The sequence below is a fragment of the Malus sylvestris genome, chromosome 4, assembly GCF_916048215.2.
Source record: "Malus sylvestris chromosome 4, drMalSylv7.2, whole genome shotgun sequence".
Taxonomy (NCBI): domain Eukaryota; kingdom Viridiplantae; phylum Streptophyta; class Magnoliopsida; order Rosales; family Rosaceae; genus Malus; species Malus sylvestris.
In genome coordinates, this window is record NC_062263.1 from 23865564 (window position 1) to 23884675 (window position 19112).

Below are 19112 nucleotides of genomic sequence, written 5' to 3' on the forward strand. Positions count from 1 at the left end.
TAAGTAAATTCTTGGCAAGAGTATCATGCTTTTCATAGTTACGAATGCCTCGTCAATGCTTATAGTTTTCACAAAGTTTAATGATCTTTGATTGTATCGCTATTGTGCTTTTCACGTAGGGGACTTTTGAAGAATGTTTTGAATTGTTGTATGCGTTTTTCCGTCCAATTCAATAACTTAAGGAAAACTTGAAGATTAAAAAAGTGCTGTTCACGGTTAATCTGGAGTATTGAGATTCACAATTTATTGAAAGAACAACTGAAAATCAATTTAGGTTGCATATGTGTCATGTGTGGAGAAGAACCCTCTAGCTAGTCTGTCATTTATCATTTTACCTTAATTTTATGTTTTTGTCAATTCTGTAATTTAATTAAGTTTAATTTACTTTTCATCAAAACCAAACACCCATCCATTATTAAATTATATTATTTAGTTAGTTTTCTTTATTGTTAGTCTTTTAATTTAATTTCCGTCCATTTCAGTTCCTAGTGTTTAATTTAATTGTTTTCATTATTTTGAGTCATTTTAAGTGTGTTTCGAGTTATTAGAGTTTTTAGCCTAATTTTGTGTCCTTAAGTCTTGTTTAATATTTTTAAATTAATTTAGAATAGATTAGCAATCCCTCCTAATCCCCGGCCTAGAACGATACCCTACTTACATCCATACTACAATTGTCAAAAAGAGGGTTTAATTTGTGTGTCGAGTAAATTCACGCATCAGGAACTTTAACAAAAAACTCACAGTACTGTTCACTTTAATGAAAAATCACATTTTAACACTAAAAAGTCAATTCTGGTACTATTCACTTTACCTTTTATTTTGTCCTTATCGTTAAAACTCAAAGTTTTCAAACTCTTTTCATTAGTTTTCTTATTTATTATATTAATAGGAAAAAAATATAATATGTTAAGGAATAAATAGAGTCAAACCCTCACCGTCAAAGAAGTCATAGAACAAGTCAAAACCACTTCTAGCAAAACTTAAAACAAAGAAATTGAGAAAGAGATATACGAGGATAAACAGCTCCAGAACAAAGAATTTGTAATTTCATTGTCATGTTTTATAATGAATGGATAATTGTTCTTACTTTCACATGCCCAATTTTCGAAACAGTTGTCCATACCATTTTAACTTGAAATCACCTACGAATTAAGGGTCGAGTACCGTTATACAAAAGATCTTGAATTTTTTCAGACTCTCCTTTCTTATCCTTCTGTAAAGTTTCAGATTATCAAAATTGTTTATATTTTATATCACTCTTCGAAAATTAACTCAGTAGAAAATTAACTAAACTCCAAATCGTTTAGTAATCAAATAATTATCTCAACAAATAGACAAACCGTGTCATTAAATTAAATACTAATTTTTTAACAAGATTAATTGTACAGTATGATTTTTAATTTGATTAATATTTTGTAAAACTAATTTTTAAATGGTGAACTAAAAACTAAAGTGCTTGATTATCACAACAATAGAAGATAGAAGTGAAAAGTCCATGTGGTTGTGAGTTTGGACATGTGTTCACTAACATTCCTCGTAAAGAATGGAAAAAATGTTTCTCACACAGCAAATCAAGCAACATAAAATTCACAATTATATTTGGCTGCTTGCACCGTATGATTAAAGATAGGGTAAATCTAAAAGACGTTCAGGGAAGTCATGTGTCTCGGATTGGCGGGAGCGGTGGCGCCACGCATACTGACTCCCATGTCAAAGACGTGTAGCCTTCTCAATTTAAATAGATTTTTATTAGTGTCAAATATTCAAGCGATACTTCATGTCATAATAAGTAGAAAATGTGGAATCACATTTATGTGTCTATATGCATATTTTATGATATGTGAAGTATTAATTTCATGTGGCAAATATGTAATGGACTTGGAGTGAAGTTTTTGCAGGATCGTCGTGTGCTCGGGCTTGTAAAGTCGCTAAATAAGAAGTTGCCATATTGTTACAAGTAGGACAGGATTAATCAAAACATTTTGTTTGGTATTGTGAGATAATGTGGGACCATAGAAATAACCCTGTGATTCAGTGAAATTTTTTCTCATTAACTTGAAATACCATTACGGTGCATTGCATGCAATGGAAGATTCAGAAAATAATATTAGGGGGGTCAGTAAGAATAGTGCATGCAGAGCGTTAAATTTTTTTTACCAGAAATAGCATGCATATTGTCATTTCATCAAGCCTTGGTAGGCCTGAAGTCATTTGGAAATGCATAATGCACAGCTGTTAATGGCTCACTTGCAAGGGTAACTAACATGTTCTAAGGTTGTTTTCATATGAATGCTTAACAAAGAAACACACTTATCTTGAACACACTAACAATGTTTGATATCATTGCATCCCGTTAATATGTTTGCCCAAGAATGATGATGCTTTGTTATTCACTGAGATCACCATTTCATTCACTCTTCTTTAAGACATTTTATCATGTATGAAGCCAACTCTAATCTTCAAAAGAGCAGCACTCAATGTATCCATGGACATTCATCGAAGTTCGGAGTGTCAGCACTCAAGGTATCCATGGACGTTCACCAAAGTTCGGGGGGTCAGCACCCCCTACCCCTCAATGCATCCGCCACTGATTGCATGCAAGTTATTCTCATTGTGATGGACAACACATAGAATGCTTCACATGAGTTTTGGCTGTTAGACTCTTAACCAATAATCTAATAATCAAGATCCAACGATTAAAAATCACAGTGCCTAAGATAGATCATTCTAGAATCTTTTACAACACATAATGCTCGGTACCCTCAAAGAAATATGATAACCATCCATCTTTTATTTCTTTCTACACACTCTTATTTAACATATGAGTATGATATTAAATGAATCAAATGGAAAAAACTAAGATGAAATGTAAGAATGTGAGAACAATGTCCCGTGTATGTAAAGAATTAAACTTTGTAAAACTTCAACTTGTTGACTAATTTTATGATAAAATCTCAACTTTAATCATTAATTAAAAAAAAACATAATGAGCGTTTATCATTCCTCTTTTCTAAAATTTGATCAACTAAGAGCATAACCAAAGGAGATGTCAAAATCCTAAGTGGAATGCGACTGTGCATATTAATGGTGATATCAAAAGTTTCTCCAACTGAAGTGTTATTTACTGACTGGATTTGAAGGTTTTGTGATTTGGAGTCAAATTTGACATCAATGTCAAATTTATATTGAATTCATTTTAATGGTGGGTGCCTTATTCCACTAACATTTCAACTAATAAAAATTTTGTTTCAATGTTTTTTTAATAATTACAACCATTTAAAGCTCTATTTAAATAATTAAATAACATTTAATAATTCGGTTGGAAAAATACAAAATTTGACATAAAACTTCAGATTGCCATATCAGCCATCAATTGTAATTTGATTCTTATAATTTGACATTGCATTTGGAGATGGTCTAAAGAATATCTTCAAAGGTGATGTCAAATCTTAGGTAGAGATAGGTCTATGCATTTTGACATAAAAGATCATTTTAACCGAAATGTTATCTGCTAATTGGATTCGAAGCCCTTGTGTTTAGGAGTCAAATTTGATATCAATGTTAAATTTATTTTGATCAGTTTAATGCTGAACCCTTTCCACTAACATTTTAACCAATAAGATTTTGTTTCAAATTTTTTTTAATAAAAACAACCATTTAAATCTTTACATTATTAAAAAAATAACATTTGAGAAATCGGTTGGAGAAATATAAAAATTGATATAAGACTTAAAATTATCACATCAACTAACAATTGTAATTTGATTCTAATAATTTCATATTTTTATTGAAGATAGTCTAACAAGAGTGTAGGGCCCCATAATTTACCATAGAAGAAAAAGGGCTGCCTGGTCCGTGACTATAGAGTAGAAAAAGGCTCACATCCATTCATGCCTGTGATTGCGTGCCACGTCACTACTATGACATGTTAATTGGTACGTACGTGTTCAACGCTGACTGCAATGTGCAATCTCCGGATTTGGATCATTGCCCCTGGGAATCCTTTGAATCAACGTACATGAATTGTTGATAAAAACTTGTATGGTTTTAATTAAATGTTTTTTATATTTTTAAAAATAAAGTAATCTTGTTTTATGTAAAACACATAACAAGAAAAATATTAAGACCGCATGATTTTTTAGCAACGGTATATATACGTTGATCCTTAGGATCTTAAGTGAAGGGAGGATCCAATTCCATTACCAGCAACTCTTCCGGTTTCCACAGACCGTGGATTTCAGTCCTTTAAAACCCTTGCTCACGGAATTGTCGGCCTTTACGGCGCGTTTACACTACCAACCTTGACGCAGGACGTGTCTTTTCTTTCTATTCTTGTCCTTGTGGTCGGCTTTGTGATTTGAACAATTACGCGCACTTACTAGAAACCGACAACGCTAAGCTGACGAGACTACGATATTTTTTTTTTTTACAGACAGTATTATTTATACTCAAGAAGGGAGGGTGGGTTTAGCGTCTTAAGGATGGAGAATATGCTTAGCGTCTTAATTTTATAATGAATTAGTAATTATGTGGTTTAAATTCGCATTTGACAATAATCGAATTTAAAACATCTTACTTTTAAGTGAAAAAGAATACAACTAGATCGTAAGAGATTGTGATTTAAGTTTATCATTTTTAGGAATTAGGAAAAACCGGATTAAAGCTCATAATTAGTTGATGCTTTTTCTTCAAAACCGAGAAAATGTGTCCACCGTCATGCTAGGAAGACTCTTAAAAGTGAAATGGTATAAATTATTATACTAAAAATACGAAGTGTCGGAGAGTTTATGAATAGTCCTACATTGAGAGTCTCCTTAACATTTCGTTTACCATTTTGAGCTGACGGTTACAATTACTGCACTAATATATATATTTTTTTGTGAACAAAACTGTACTAATGTTTTGAATTCCCTTTGTATGTTACATAATATTAAATGTAACAAGTATTAGATGGTCTGAATATATGGAGCCACAACAAAAATACCAATACAAATCAATTTAGGTAATCCAATGCTCTTAAAATTTTATTCTACTTAGCGCAAAAGAATTTTCTTAATATTTCTTTTTTACAGTTTGTTCATCTTATTGATGCACGGTCTGAATATTGGTGTCCACAATATTAGAATTCAACGCATTCCTGCTAATTTGACTTTGCCACTAAACTAAGCCACACAAAACTATGAAATTTCCAACCCAAAACCCAAAGGAAAAAAGAAGAAGAAGAAGAAGATTAGCACATGGTGCCATGATGGTGGTCATTTGGCCTCAAAATACAAAGTGTTCAACTTATGTGATGAGAATTAAAACTAAAATTTTGTAAATGGTATCGGACATGGTTTTGTCAAATCAAGAGTTTTTACGAAACATGATATTAGTGCGTTCATTCCATATAATCAAACTATATATATTGCATTAGTTAAAAAATAGAATATATCACACACATTACAAAAGTTGTATTTTATTTGCACAAAATAATTTTAGTGATATTAATATACTAAGCATAACACATCACACACCGTATATTTTATTTACGAAAATAATTTCTAGAATATAAATCAAAATCAAGGATATGATACAACCAAAATCAAGAAATGGTAGGATCATTATGGACAAAAATAGGATTATATTTTGAGTGTGTTGATTCTAAATTTTTTAAAGTCTATATGGCGCGCGGTTGGAGTAACTAATGAATTAACTATGTCATTTTGTTGATGCATGTGTGCCAATTCACAATCAAACTCAGTTGGGTGAATGAGATGAAAATGTGGTAGTGTACACTAGCGGAGCCACATTAAGGGCTACCATGGGCTATAGCCCAATTAGCTTTCGGGAAAAAATAAAATTTTACATGTACTTTTCATTGATTTCCGAATGTAGCCCACCTATATTTAGTCACTACTCTTAGTTCTCTCAGCTTAATTATATAAAATTATATAATATAGTTTACAAATCATCTATTTTTCTTAGATCTTTTTTCTCATGACTTCTTGTACATATATGTTTCAAGTTTGGATTTGTTTGAATTTTAACATGTATTTTTGAATAACAAAAAATTATTGGCTCTCTTTGTGGAAGTTTTCTTAAACTAGTTGATACTGTGAAAAAAATACAATATCAAGTTTCTTTTGTTTATAAAGATTGAAATCTTTAAGCTAGCCCACCCTGTGAAAAGTTCCTTGCTCTGCTATTGGTAGTGTGGTGATGAAATGGGCTACTGACTTCTGCACCGAGCAACTTTGGTCAAGAAAGGAACACTCTCGACCTTGGGTTCTGAAACATGAAGATAAAGTTATGTTTTATGGCTACAAAATTCAATCTTTTGCATGTGGTTCGACTGGTTCAACTATATTTGTGAAAATATAAGTGCGCCAAATTGGTATCAAGATTTAGGGACAAAGATACTCAAAAGAAATGATTGTCTTTACGATGAAAGTAGTTCGGCTGTCTAAATGACGAACTCTAAAATGCAGTTGTTAATAACCAATCATGGAACACCTAACTTTACCAGGAATGCTGATGAAGTGACCTCTCTTGATGAAAGAATTGATGAATCTTCTACGCTTGAATCTTGGGATAGATAATTAACCGAACTAGAAATAGTGTTGTTTAACCAAACTGAAAGTACTCCTAGGCCGACTAATTCTACAGGTTCAGTGATGGTCAATCGAACTGAATATATTGCCGGTTTGTTAACCCAGCGATGTTTAATTAAACTGAATATGTGCTGGCAGAGGGGTTAGTGGAGCAATTAGTTAGTATTTTTCTCATGACATGAGAAGATTTAATGTAGAGCAAAGATTCAACGTAAAGCGTTTGTTTGTGTGGGTTGAAGATTGCAAAACCACTTATATTTATAGAGGTGAGTTTCATGATGTCCAAGTTTGCCGAGTGGTATAATTTTGGTTACATTTCAATCATCAGCATATACTTCAAAATACAAAATTATCTTCACAATTTCCTTCACCAAAACTCATCACCATCGAGTTTCATTTGCACTAGGGTTCTGAATCTAGTTGCATGAAGTGATAAAGTAAACCCTGATTGAAAAACCAATCATGATACTTTAATAAACAACTGGAACCTCATCAGAAACCGATTTTGATCTCAAGACAGTCATACTTTGTCCAGTATCTAGTCAAATCATTAGCATCTCTCCACTGGTTTAAGACTTGCAGCCACCCTTCTGAGCAGATTTCAATTAAGTCAAAAATGTGAATTTCAGGCCCAACAAAGTGAGCAATCTGCTAAGCATAACACACATTACACAAGGTAGGTATATTTTATAGCAAAAATGACTTATTTTAGAATACAAACAAAATCAAGCCTTAGTAGGATCATTAAAGAAAAAATTAGGATTATAATTTGAGTGATATTAATATACTAAGCATAACACACATTACAAAAGGTAATATTTTATTAACAAAGTAATTTCTTCCATAATACAAATCAACATCAAGGTTTAGTAAGTAGGATATTTAAGGAGAAAAAACATTAGAGAGTTATAATTGGATAATTAGAAATATCTCTGTCCTTTCCCATCTAAGATTTTTGAACCAAAAATTAATATTATAATACTTGCGCGCCACTCATTCACCCAGTATATAGAACCGACTGCAACGGTCCAAACGCCGTCTCTCATGAAAAAAAACGCCCCTAGTATCTTCCTCTCACTTCCCCTATAAAAACTCACCTCCTTCCAAACCATTTTCCCAAACCAAATTCCATAAATCCCATGGATACCAAAATCGGTTCCCTCGACGTTTGCAAGCCGGCGTGCACCAACGTCGGCAGCCTCCCTAACGGCGCCGCTTCGGCAATCCAAAGCACTGCCCCCTCCACCGTCAACTCCTCTGACGCCACTCTGGGTCGCCACATCGCCCGCCGCCTCGTCCAAATCGGCGTCACTGACGTGTTCACTGTCCCCGGTGACTTTAACTTGACCCTCCTCGACCACCTCATCGCCGAGCCCGGGCTCACCAACATCGGCTGCTGCAACGAACTCAACGCCGGGTACGCTGCTGACGGCTACGCTCGGTCGCGGGGAGTCGGGGCGTGTGTTGTTACTTTCACTGTGGGTGGGCTCAGTGTTCTCAATGCTATCGCCGGAGCTTACAGTGAGAATCTTCCATTGATTTGTATAGTTGGAGGACCCAACTCGAACGATTACGGGACGCACAGGATTCTTCACCACACTATTGGGTTACCGGATTTTAGCCAAGAGCTGACATGCTTCCAGACCGTCACTTGCTATCAGGTTTGCATGAAATCAAGATTTTGGTTTTTTAATTTATTTTTTATTTTGAATATTTATGTTGGGTTATTGATGAGTTTTGCGAAAGATTTGTAGTGAGTTTGGTTTTGCTAAATTTGGTATTGTTTTGCTCCTTTTTGGTTCGTTTTGAAAGTTTGCTAATTTTCATATGGTGGGTTTTTACTAGGCTATGGTAAATAATCTGGAAGATGCTCATGAAATGATTGATACCGCAATTTCAACCGCCTTGAAAGAAAGCAAGCCTGTTTATATCAGCATAAGCTGCAACTTGGCTGGAATTCCTCATCCTACTTTTAGCCGGGATCCTGTTCCGTTCTCATTGTCTCCAAGGTACAGATTTTCTGGTTTCTGTTCCATTTAGTTGAAGTGTCTGGAAATGTTTTGTAACTTTTTAGGTGTGAAATTTATATATTTGTTTGTTTTGGTCTGCAGATTGAGCAATCATTTGGGCTTAGAGGCTGCCGTGGAGGCAGCTGCAGAGTTCTTGAACAAGGCAGTGAAGCCGGTTATGGTTGGGGGGCCTAAACTTCGAGTTGCACATGCTGGCGATGCCTTTGTTGAACTAGCTGATGCTAGTGGTTATCCTCTGGCTGTCATGCCATCTGCAAAGGGGCTTGTGCCAGAGCACCACCCCCATTTCATTGGAACATACTGGGGTGCTGTGAGCACTGCCTTTTGCGCCGAGATTGTGGAGTCTGCAGATGCATACTTGTTTGCTGGACCGATTTTCAATGACTACAGCTCTGTTGGATACTCTCTGCTTCTCAAGAAAGAGAAAGCAATTGTGGTGCAGCCTGATCGCGTGACCATAGCAAATGGCCCTTCATTTGGTTGTGTTCTCATGAAGGATTTCCTCCGAGCTCTGGCAAAGAGGCTCAAGCACAACAAAACTGCTCATGAGAACTACAGCAGGATCTTTGTTCCCAACGGACACCCTCTAAAGTCTGCACCGAAAGAACCTTTGAGGGTTAATGTTCTGTTCCACCACATCCAGAATATGCTGTCAAGTGAAACTGCTGTGATTGCTGAGACAGGGGACTCATGGTTTAACTGCCAGAAACTGAAATTGCCGGCTGGTTGCGGGTAAGCCAAGGAGAGAATGCGGTTTTTCATATTTCTTTCTATGTTCTGGTTTTTTATTCAATTGGGAAGTTGAAATTGGGTTTGCAGGTATGAGTTCCAAATGCAGTATGGATCAATTGGTTGGTCAGTTGGAGCAACTCTTGGGTATGCTCAAGCTGTTCCTGAGAAGCGTGTGATTGCTTTCATCGGCGATGGGAGTTTCCAGGTACATTTAGTTCTTTTTCTCTAGCAGTAAATTGTAAAGTACCCGTTAGGAACCTTATTAAATTTTCTCGGTTAACATTATCGGATTTGCGGCATAATATTTCTTCAATCGCCCGTCTTTTGAATTTAATTTAAATTATGCATTGTATTTGAAAGAGCTTTTTTGAACTTTTCCATTTTTCACTCACTAATTTTGAGCGGACGTTTCGTTCATGTTTTTATGCTTTCGTTGTTTCAATGCCTAATAGGTGACTGTTCAAGATGTGTCCACCATGATCCGAAATGGGCAGAAGAACATCATCTTCCTGATAAACAACGGCGGATACACAATTGAGGTGGAGATCCATGACGGACCCTACAATGTGATCAAGAACTGGAACTACACTGGACTAGTTGATGCCATCCACAACGGGGAGGGCAAGTGCTGGACAACCAAGGTAATTAGTTGGTTAATGCATTCTAACAGTCTCCTTAATCTGTTCCAACTAATCAATCAAAGGGTTTCCTGGATCGTAAAACGCCTTGTAACCGAATCTGTAAATTCTGCAGGTCCGTTGCGAAGAGGAGCTGATTGAAGCGATTGAGACTGCAACCGGGGCGAAGAAGGATAGCTTGTGCTTCATTGAGGTGATAGCCCACAAGGATGACACCAGCAAAGAGTTGCTTGAGTGGGGGTCTAGGGTTTCTGCTGCCAACAGCCGCCCACCCAACCCTCAGTAAAGTCTTCCATCTCATTTCCTTTCATCAACGTCATTCGATCTGGAAGAAGAAAAAAAATTAGTATTTGTTCCTTCTTGTGAAGGGTTTCTTATGTTTTGTTTTTAATATTTTTCCATGAAAAGGGGTTTCTTAAGTACATTCCCCTTTGAATTACGAGTATCTTCTCATTTTTTTAATTAGTTTATGTGATCTAGTTTGCGTATTACATATTAATGCAAAAACTTGCATTTCAAGTTTGACTCTCAGTATGTCTTTTTACGTGTTACGTGTGAATCTTTTTTACTTGACATGTGCGTACTTTTTATTAGATGACGCGATACAATAATATTATTAGGCATGTTATGTGAATAAGTATTATTGACAAATCCGCTTGTTTGAGAAACTAACCGAGTGAAAATAAGTATGGTGGGTATCTAATCAAAACTAACTGAGTGAAAATAAGTATTCTTGACAAATCCGCTTGTTTGAGAAACAACATTATTGATTGTAATTTGTAACTAAGTGTAATGCTGGTAGGCTAAGTTTTTAAATCATATTTACAAACTATGTAATGCACTAATAAAAAATAGGGAACTTTAACGAAAAGCTCTAGGTACTGTTCATTTTAACGAAAACCTACATTTTTATATTAAAAAGTCAATTCTGGTACTATTCACTTTACCCTTTATTTTGTCCTTATCGTTAAAACTCAAAGTTTTTAAGTCATTTTCATTAGTTTTCTTTAAAAAATAAATACGTTAATTAATATTTAAATAATAATTTGATTATTAACTATATTTATAATTTAAATGTAAAGAAAACTAATGAAAAGGGCTTGAAAATTTTGAGTTTTAATGATAAGGACAAAATAAAGGGTAAAGTGAATAGTACCAGGATTGACTTTTTAGTGTAAAAATGTGGTTTTTCGTTAAAGTGAACAGTACCGGGTGCTTTTCGTTAAAGTTCCCTTAAATGTAATGTGAATGTCCAACATTACCTAAACTATTAATTTAATAATAAATATGTTTTATTTTCCAACTGATATAATATATTGGAATGTCAATGTTATGTAATTTCTGATTAAATTAATTGTCAATTTTGTACTGATGGAGTGGTATAATGCTGTCTTGGTACTTTTTCATTGCGTTATGAGAAGGAAAGGACAAAAGAAAACTATAACAAAATGTGCACCGACATCGTTGGTTTTTTCGCCATGTTGTTTGTCGACATGATTGTATGACAAGAATATAAAACGACAGTTTACCTCTGAACTTTCACCCTAAGTGAAAGGGTCGGAACTTTTTATGAACCATCCGCAACTAAATATTTTTAGCGTAATATTTTATGATGTGGATATAAAATTTTTGTCAAAATATATGATGTCGAAGAGTACATAATTCAATTTTTAAAAGAGTCTGTTTAGTATTTCCCTTCATCCTAATATTGATCCTAAACTTCAGTTTAGTTTAGATTTAATTCATGATCACATATTTAGATATATGAAACGGACATGGATGACAAATTATTATATTAAGAAATCTTAATGAAAATTAGCGACATGGACAAAAATAGTGCATGTTTGTTAAATTCAAGAACCTTAATCAAGAAATTTTTCGTTCAAGAATCGGTTATATATTATAGCGAAAGTTCAAAGACAAAATATAAATTTTCCTAATGCCAACATGTTTCCCAATTTTAATTTTTTAGAGATACTAACAATCTTACGGTTGACAAGTTTGTGGAGAAATTTTTTAGTATGCCCGTAATACGAGGCGGTGCATCCATGTCATCATACAATTAGAGAGAAGTTAGTTGGGCTCTTGTTTTTCAGTTGCTAGAATTTTCATTTTTTTTTTAAGTTTTGCTGGAAGTTTATTGAAAATAAAGCAGAAAATACATTATACATTATTACAAAACTAACCAGAGCTAGTATAATTCACTTAAAAGGTGAAAGCAGAGAGCACACTTCTTTGTTTCTTGGATCTTAAGATACCTCAAAGCCATTTCAACTTCACCTTTGATTTATGTGAACATGTCTTCGGTGACGTCCTTTTCTTTCTTCAAGCTGAGGAAACACATTAACAAGGATCTTATACATGGCTTCGTAATACCATTTACACTCCATCTCTTGCACAACACAAGTGAGCCAACGACAACTCCAAACCCAAATGCGAATCCAATTTCGATACTAATAAGATCTTAGTCAATCTCATCTCCAGAATTTTGTTTACTTCCATTTAATGCTGGTGGTGGTGATGATGATCCTACTTCGTTGTCCACCGTCAACGGAGGCCCCCATAATCCTTTGTTTCCGGTAAAGGAGGCTTTTTGAAATGTTGAAAACTGAGTATTAGTTGGGATGCTGCCGACCAATTGATTGTTTGAGAGATTCAAGAACAAAAGAAAAGTAAGCTTTGTCAACTACGATGGAATTTGCCCGCTTAGCTTGTTTTGTGATAGGTCTAAGGACTCGAGCTGTCTCATTTTCCCAAATGACGATGGGATTTCCCTTGTGGATGCATTACTTGTTTAGGAAATACAATGACTTGAATTCTCCCACTTCCTCAGGTATTGGTCACTAAAATTGTTGCATGAGAAGTCAATCAAGGTATAGACTGTCAGAATCTTTACCAAATCCATCTCTAAACCTTTGCCGGTAACTGTTATAGCATGCTCATAAGAAATTCTAGGTCCTCCAGCAGTGTGTGGATTTTCTTGGAAATCAACTGTCGATAGGGAATCATCTTAGTTACCATCATTGTCCTTCACGTTGTCAAGGCTACTCTCGTTACTTCACCACTGAAATTGTTGTAAGCCAGGTCTAGGATTTGAAGCACTCGCCAGGTGCCATTTGTCTCTGAACATCCAATGCCCCGTAGAAGTTGTTGGACTGCAAAGCAAGGACACGCAAGGTGGAGACGTTCTTCAAAAAGCATGGGAATGTATTTGTCATCCGATTGCTATCAAGTTTTAGAACTTGTGAACGTTTGCAGCTGGCTGACGACTTTGGAAATTGACCTTGTATTTGATTTCGATTGAGCTCTAAAGTTTTCAAGTCACTGGTTTCAGGAAATTCAAAATTAGAAATAGTTCCCGTAAGGTTGTTTCTCTTTAAATTGAGTAACTCTAAGATTGCTCATTGCACCCAGGCATTGGGGAATCCTACCACTCAAAGAATTATTCGACAAATCAAGAATGATCAATTCATTTGCATTGCATATTGATGCTGGAATGAGCCCATGCAAGTTCTTGCTTGAAAGAGACAAGAACACAAGTGGAACCAAGAAAATCAGAAACGGGACAAGTAAGAACATAACAGATGTTAGACGGTACACTCGAGCGCTCAAGCAATCCATATAAACCGCACGTGGTAGGAAAAGTAGGATAGGCCCCTTAAGTTGGTTTGAATGAAGGTCAAGGATGTTCACCCGTGATGTAGATTTGATTAAAGGACTTTCAAGACTTACCAAGGCGTTACAAGAAAGATTTAGATCGTAAAGATGACTGAGCCCCCAAATCCAATTGGGAACTTGGCCTTGAACTTGGTTTTTCGAAAAGTCCAACTTTCGTAGATAGGTTTGAATTCTCAAGAAATCTGGTAATGTTCTCAACTTGTTGGAACCTAATCCAAGTTGTCTACTTGAAGGAAGAACAACAAATGTGAGGAACTTGTTCGAGTATTGTTAATTACTAAGCTATTGTGGGAAATATCAAGGTACAAAAAGGTGGCTGTTTAGAACTAACATTGGAAGGAAAGCTACTGAAATGTTCGAAGTAAGAAAAAGTTGTTTAAGGTTTTGAAAACTAAAGACAGACACTGGTACTGGTCATTCCAAATTGTTGAAACTCAAATCGAAGGCAAACGAGTTGGAAGAGACGTTACAAAAATTAGGGAGTTGACCAGAGAATCGATTTTCCCCAAAGTGATGGCAATTCAAACATGGGAGGAGAAAAGTTAGATGAAAGAATACTCCCGCTGAGGAAATTTTAGTCCAACTTAACATTCACTAGACCATTAGTCCCTCCGAGTGTTTCGCAGTAACCCTTAAAAGCTTGTCCGACTTAGAACCAATGACCTATGAGATCCATCGTTGCATAATTCTGGTAAGGAACCATGAAGTTCCGGATTATAAGAAAGGTCAATAGTTTGCAGTAACCCTGAAAAGATTGTCTCGCTCAAAACCAATGATCGAAGAAATCTGCTGTAGCGAAATTCTGGCAAGGAACTGTAAAGTTCCAAATTAGAGGAAAGGTCAATAGTTTGTAGAGCACGTACCTGAAAGATTTCGGTCGGAAATGTTCCTTGCAAACCACAATAACTAAGATTCAAGGAAGTCAGGTTTGAAAAGTTGGCAAAGAATCCTGGAATTGGGTCGGAGTTGTTGTTGCTATTCAATTTGTAAAACCTTTTATTCTGTGTGAATGGTTTTCATGAAGAAAAGAGTAATTGGTACAAAGAGAGACTTATACAGATACATGGATCAATCAAGATCCTGGAATTAAGTCATATACAAGCTATTACGTGAGTTAGAATCCTATGTGGATGAAAAGCAATCTGAGATGACTGTACAATAATCTAGGAGATGGACTCCTTAAATCAAGGGACTGATGACAGACTTTGCTTTACTCAACACTCCCCCTCAAGTTGGAATGGATGTTGACTATTCCTAACTTGCAAAGCAAAGTTGTGAACTGGTAAAAGCTCGGTGACTTTGTGAAGATGTCGGCTGGTTGTTTCATGGTTGAAATGTGAGATGTCCTGATCATTCCACTTTGAACATTTTCTCGTACAAGGTGGCAGTCAATTTCTATGTGTTTGGTTCTTTCGTGAAAGACCAAATTCGAAGCGATGTGAAGTGCTGCTTGATTATCGCAATATAACTTGACTAGATGTTTATGTTTGATACCCAAGTCTTGTAAAACATATTTCAGCCAAGTGACTTCACAACAAGTTGCAGCCATTGAACGATACTCTGCCTCTGCACTAGAATGTGACACGGTGTTTTGTTTTTTGCTTTTCTAGGAGATTAAGGATTCTCCAAGAAATACACAGTATTTGGTGGTAGAACGACCTGTGTCACGACATCTGGCCCAATTCGCATCACAAAAAGCATTCAGTTGAATTGGACTTCTTGCAGAGAGAAAAATACCTTGCCCTGGTGTATACTTAACGTATTGCAAAACTCGGTGGGTTGCCTCCAAGTGTGGAGTTCGAGGCTTCTCCATAAATTGACTAAGAATGTGGACATTATAGACCAAATCAAGGTGCGTGATCGTCAGGTAGATTAGTCTCCCAACAAGTCGTCGATAAGAAGAATGATCAGTAATGCAGTTTTTTCGTCATTCCTGAGTAATAAGCTTTGCTCCATGGGAGAGGTGGCTGGTTTCACGCCAAGGTAACATGCATCCTCAAGTATTTCAAGGGCATATTTTTGCATGGAAAGGGTGTTCCCCTTAATAGAGTGAGCAATTTCGATGCCCAAAAAATATTTTAATTGCCCAAGATCTTTCAACTTGAATTGCTTCATATGAAAAGACTTGGTAATCTTAATTGCTTGTATGTCATTCCCTGCCAAGATAATATCATCAACATAAAAAAAGAGGGCAGTGAATTTACAAGCATGGTTTCAGACGAACAATGAATACTTTGCATTGGATTGTTGATAACCAGCCTTTCTATGAGCACAAGAGAGTTTGATAAACCATTGACGGAAGGCTTGCTTAAGCCCATACAAAGATTTATGAAGTTTACAAACTCGTGTCTCCCCATTTCGTCCGAAACCAGGAGGCAAAGACATGTAGGCATCTTCTTCAAGATCATCATGGAGAAATGTGTTGTTGAAGTCAAGTTGGTGGAGGCATTGTTGGACTGAGGCATGGCAAGGAGAAGGCGAACTGTAGTTAGTTTTGCAACCGAAGCAAAAGTCTTGCGATAGTCTAAGCCTTCAATTTAGCTATAACCTTTGGCGACCAAGCATGCTTTATGTCGCTCAATGGATCCATCAAATTGAAATTTGATTTGTAGACCCACTTACATCCAACCGGTTTCTTTCCAGGGGCAACGGTTTAAGAGACCACATCCTATTCGCAGCAAGGGCTACCAATTCTTGTTCCATGGCTAAACATCATTGGGGGTCGCATATAGCCTGTGAGAATGAATTGGGTTCTATGGCAGCTGAAGTGGAAGTGGTGAAAACACAGTGTTGAGCAAATAAAGGATCATATATGAGTACATCAGACAAAGGATAAGAAGTACATGTTGCTTTGGCCAATGCCGAGTGAGATGAAGGGATGGATTGAAAAGGAAGGTTGACGTCAATGTGATATTGTTGAAGATAACCGGGTGCATGAGTGGGTCGTTTAAGACGTGGTGGTGATCTTTAAATAATGGGAGAAAGAACTAAAGCAGGACTTACCGGCGAAGAAGGCGACGGGTCGATTGAATCCTGCTCCGGTGGAATGGAGTGATGAATGATGGTGTCATCAAAGTTAGTATCTTGAGCATGTGGAAGAACAAAAGGTGAAACTACAAAGGAAGATGAAAAAGGAAACACATTTTCATGGAAAATAACATCACGAGAAATAAATATTTTACCCGTTTGAAGGTCGTAAACCCGATAACCCTTAGTGCCATATGAATAGCTAAGAAAGAGACAACAAGTCGCTTTTGCATCAAATTTGGCAGAACGATGGTGGTGTGTGGAAGCGAAACATAAACAACCAAACACTCCTAAATGTGCATAAGCTGGCTGCTTGTGATAGAGTATTTCATAGGGTGATTTGCCATGAAGAAGAGAAGTGGGAGTCCTATTTATGAGATACGTGGCAGTGAAGATTGCATCACCCCAAAATTTCTTGGGAAGATGAGATTGAAAAAAGTAAGGCTCTAGCAACATTGAGCAAGTGACGGTGTTTGCGCTCTACTACTCCGTTTTGTTGTGGAGAAGAGACACAACTTGTTTGATGTATAATTCCCTTATCTGAGAAAAATTGTGTCATAAAAAATTATGGACTGTTATCGCTGCAAAGAACTTTAACTCGTGTGGAAAATTGTGTTTCAACAAGGTTGATGAATGTGATGAGATATGATCGTGCATCCGATTTGTGATTCATTAAATAAACCCATGTGCAACGTGAGAAATCATCCACAATAGTTAGGGAATATTGTGCCCCAGTGATAGTGGGAACATGGTAACCTCCCAAAATGTCAACATGAATTAACTCAAAAGGTGCATTTGTATTAATAGAACTCAAAGGAAAATGAGCATGTGTTTGTTTGGCTAATGGACAAATCAAACAATCATCAATACTGCAAAAATTTAAGTTCTTAATGCAAGGAGAGATAGCCTGTTGGAAAGGTGGCCAAGACATTGATGCCAAAGTTAAGGAGAAGAAGGAACAACTGATACTGAATTGCACCCGATTTTTGTCACATTATCAAGGTAGTAGAGTCTTGCTAGTTCAGTTTTTGTCCCAATCATCTTCCCCGATTGTTGGCCCTGAAGTAGACACATTTTATCAATGAAGATGACAAAACAAAATGAGGTATTAGTAACCTTGCTGACATAAATTAAATTTAGTTTAAATGATGGAACACAAAGCACGTTGTGAAAGACAAGATCATTTAAGAAACAAACTATGCTAATAAATGTGACATCTGCAAGTGCATGATTGGGTAGGTGCACTTGTCAATTGGAAACTAGAATGCTTGTAGTCATTAAACTCGGTGAGCAAACCATGTGGTCTGTGGCACCGATATCAAAGATCCAGTTCCTTCCCTCATTGAAAGCAGAAGCACACAAAACTCTACCTGAGAAATCATTCATATGAGAGGTGGTACCGACATGATTGGTGTGGAGTTAGATGTATCAAGGAATGCAAGCAGGTTGTGATATTGCTCGGAAGTGAGACTGCATGACAAATGAGATGTTGCTGAAGGTATTGGCTTGATGTCAACATGATTAACCTTGGAGTTGGAACCCCTGCGATCTTGATAATCTCCCCTATCGTTGTTATCCTTTGCTTTTTTCAGTTTGCGACATTGATCAATGGTGTGACCCCTCCAATTACAGTAGTCGCATTTGAGGTGTGCTCGACAGGTATCTGAAGTGTGTTTGGTTGCATCACAATGATCACATTTAAGATGAGGATTTTTAGGAGAAAAATTCCTACCAGAGTTTCGCATGTTGTCCCACACGGTGAAAGCTATTGCATCTGTGATTGAGGATCTTCGAGAAGCATGTGTTGAGTCTGCTCTCTGCTTCTCATCTTGAATAATGAGTAAGAAAGCCTTGTTGACAGCGGGAAGGGGATCCATAAGTAAAATTTGCTCACGAACTGCAGCATAGGGTTCATTGAGACCAATGAGAAACTTCATGGTTTTCTGACTTTGTTGAAACTACATCAATTCCTTCGCAGCACCACATGCACAGGTTGGGAGAGAGCACAAGGCATCTCGTTCATCCCAAAAGCTTTTTAGTTTGGTAAAATACGCACCAATGTTCATATTTCCTTGAACACTTCCATGTATCTCTTGTTCGATATGGAAGAAATGTACGTTGTTTGTGTGAGTGAAATGTGATGCGAAATATATAAGCACACAAATTAAACCCTCTTTTTATCAATTGTAGCAAGTATGTAAGTAGGGATCGTTCTAGGCCGGGGATTAGGAGGGATTGCTAAATCACTTGGAAACTGACTTGAAAATGTAAAAACAAAGTTTAAAACACTAAACTAGACTCAAAGAATGCAAAACTATACTTTAAAACACTAAAACAAACCAAAAGACTCAAAACATCACCTAAACACTCAAATTTGGAAGAAATTGGTTTACCACTTGACTCAAGACACTTAA

General features: G+C 36.4%; 1 protein-coding gene and 1 pseudogene across 1 annotated transcript; one reads left to right on the plus strand and one right to left on the minus strand.

The window, feature by feature from the left end:
* Positions 1 to 7692: 7692 nt before the first annotated feature.
* On the plus strand, positions 7693 to 10514 carry LOC126618600 (pyruvate decarboxylase 2-like). Its single transcript, XM_050286715.1, has 6 exons — positions 7693 to 8254; positions 8439 to 8602; positions 8705 to 9355; positions 9443 to 9560; positions 9808 to 9996; positions 10109 to 10514. The coding sequence occupies exons 1-6, from the start codon at positions 7733 to 7735 to the stop codon at positions 10277 to 10279; spliced, it is 1815 nt and encodes a 604-aa protein (XP_050142672.1). The 5' UTR covers positions 7693 to 7732; the 3' UTR covers positions 10280 to 10514.
* A 1755-nt stretch (positions 10515 to 12269) lies between these two features.
* On the minus strand, positions 12270 to 18635 carry LOC126618243 (receptor-like protein 35; annotated as a pseudogene).
* Between the last annotated feature and the right edge of the window lie 477 nt (positions 18636 to 19112).

Excerpts from the sequence above, each read along its gene's own strand:
- LOC126618600 (XM_050286715.1), top strand. The coding sequence starts at position 7,733 with ATGGATACCAAAATCGGTTCCCTCGACGTTTGCAAGCCGGCGTGCACC. Across the intron at positions 9,356-9,442 it reads AAATTGCCGGCTGGTTGCGG|GTATGAGTTCCAAATGCAGT; the intron begins GTAAGCCAAGGA and ends TTGGGTTTGCAG. Across the intron at positions 9,561-9,807 it reads TCGGCGATGGGAGTTTCCAG|GTGACTGTTCAAGATGTGTC; the intron begins GTACATTTAGTT and ends AATGCCTAATAG.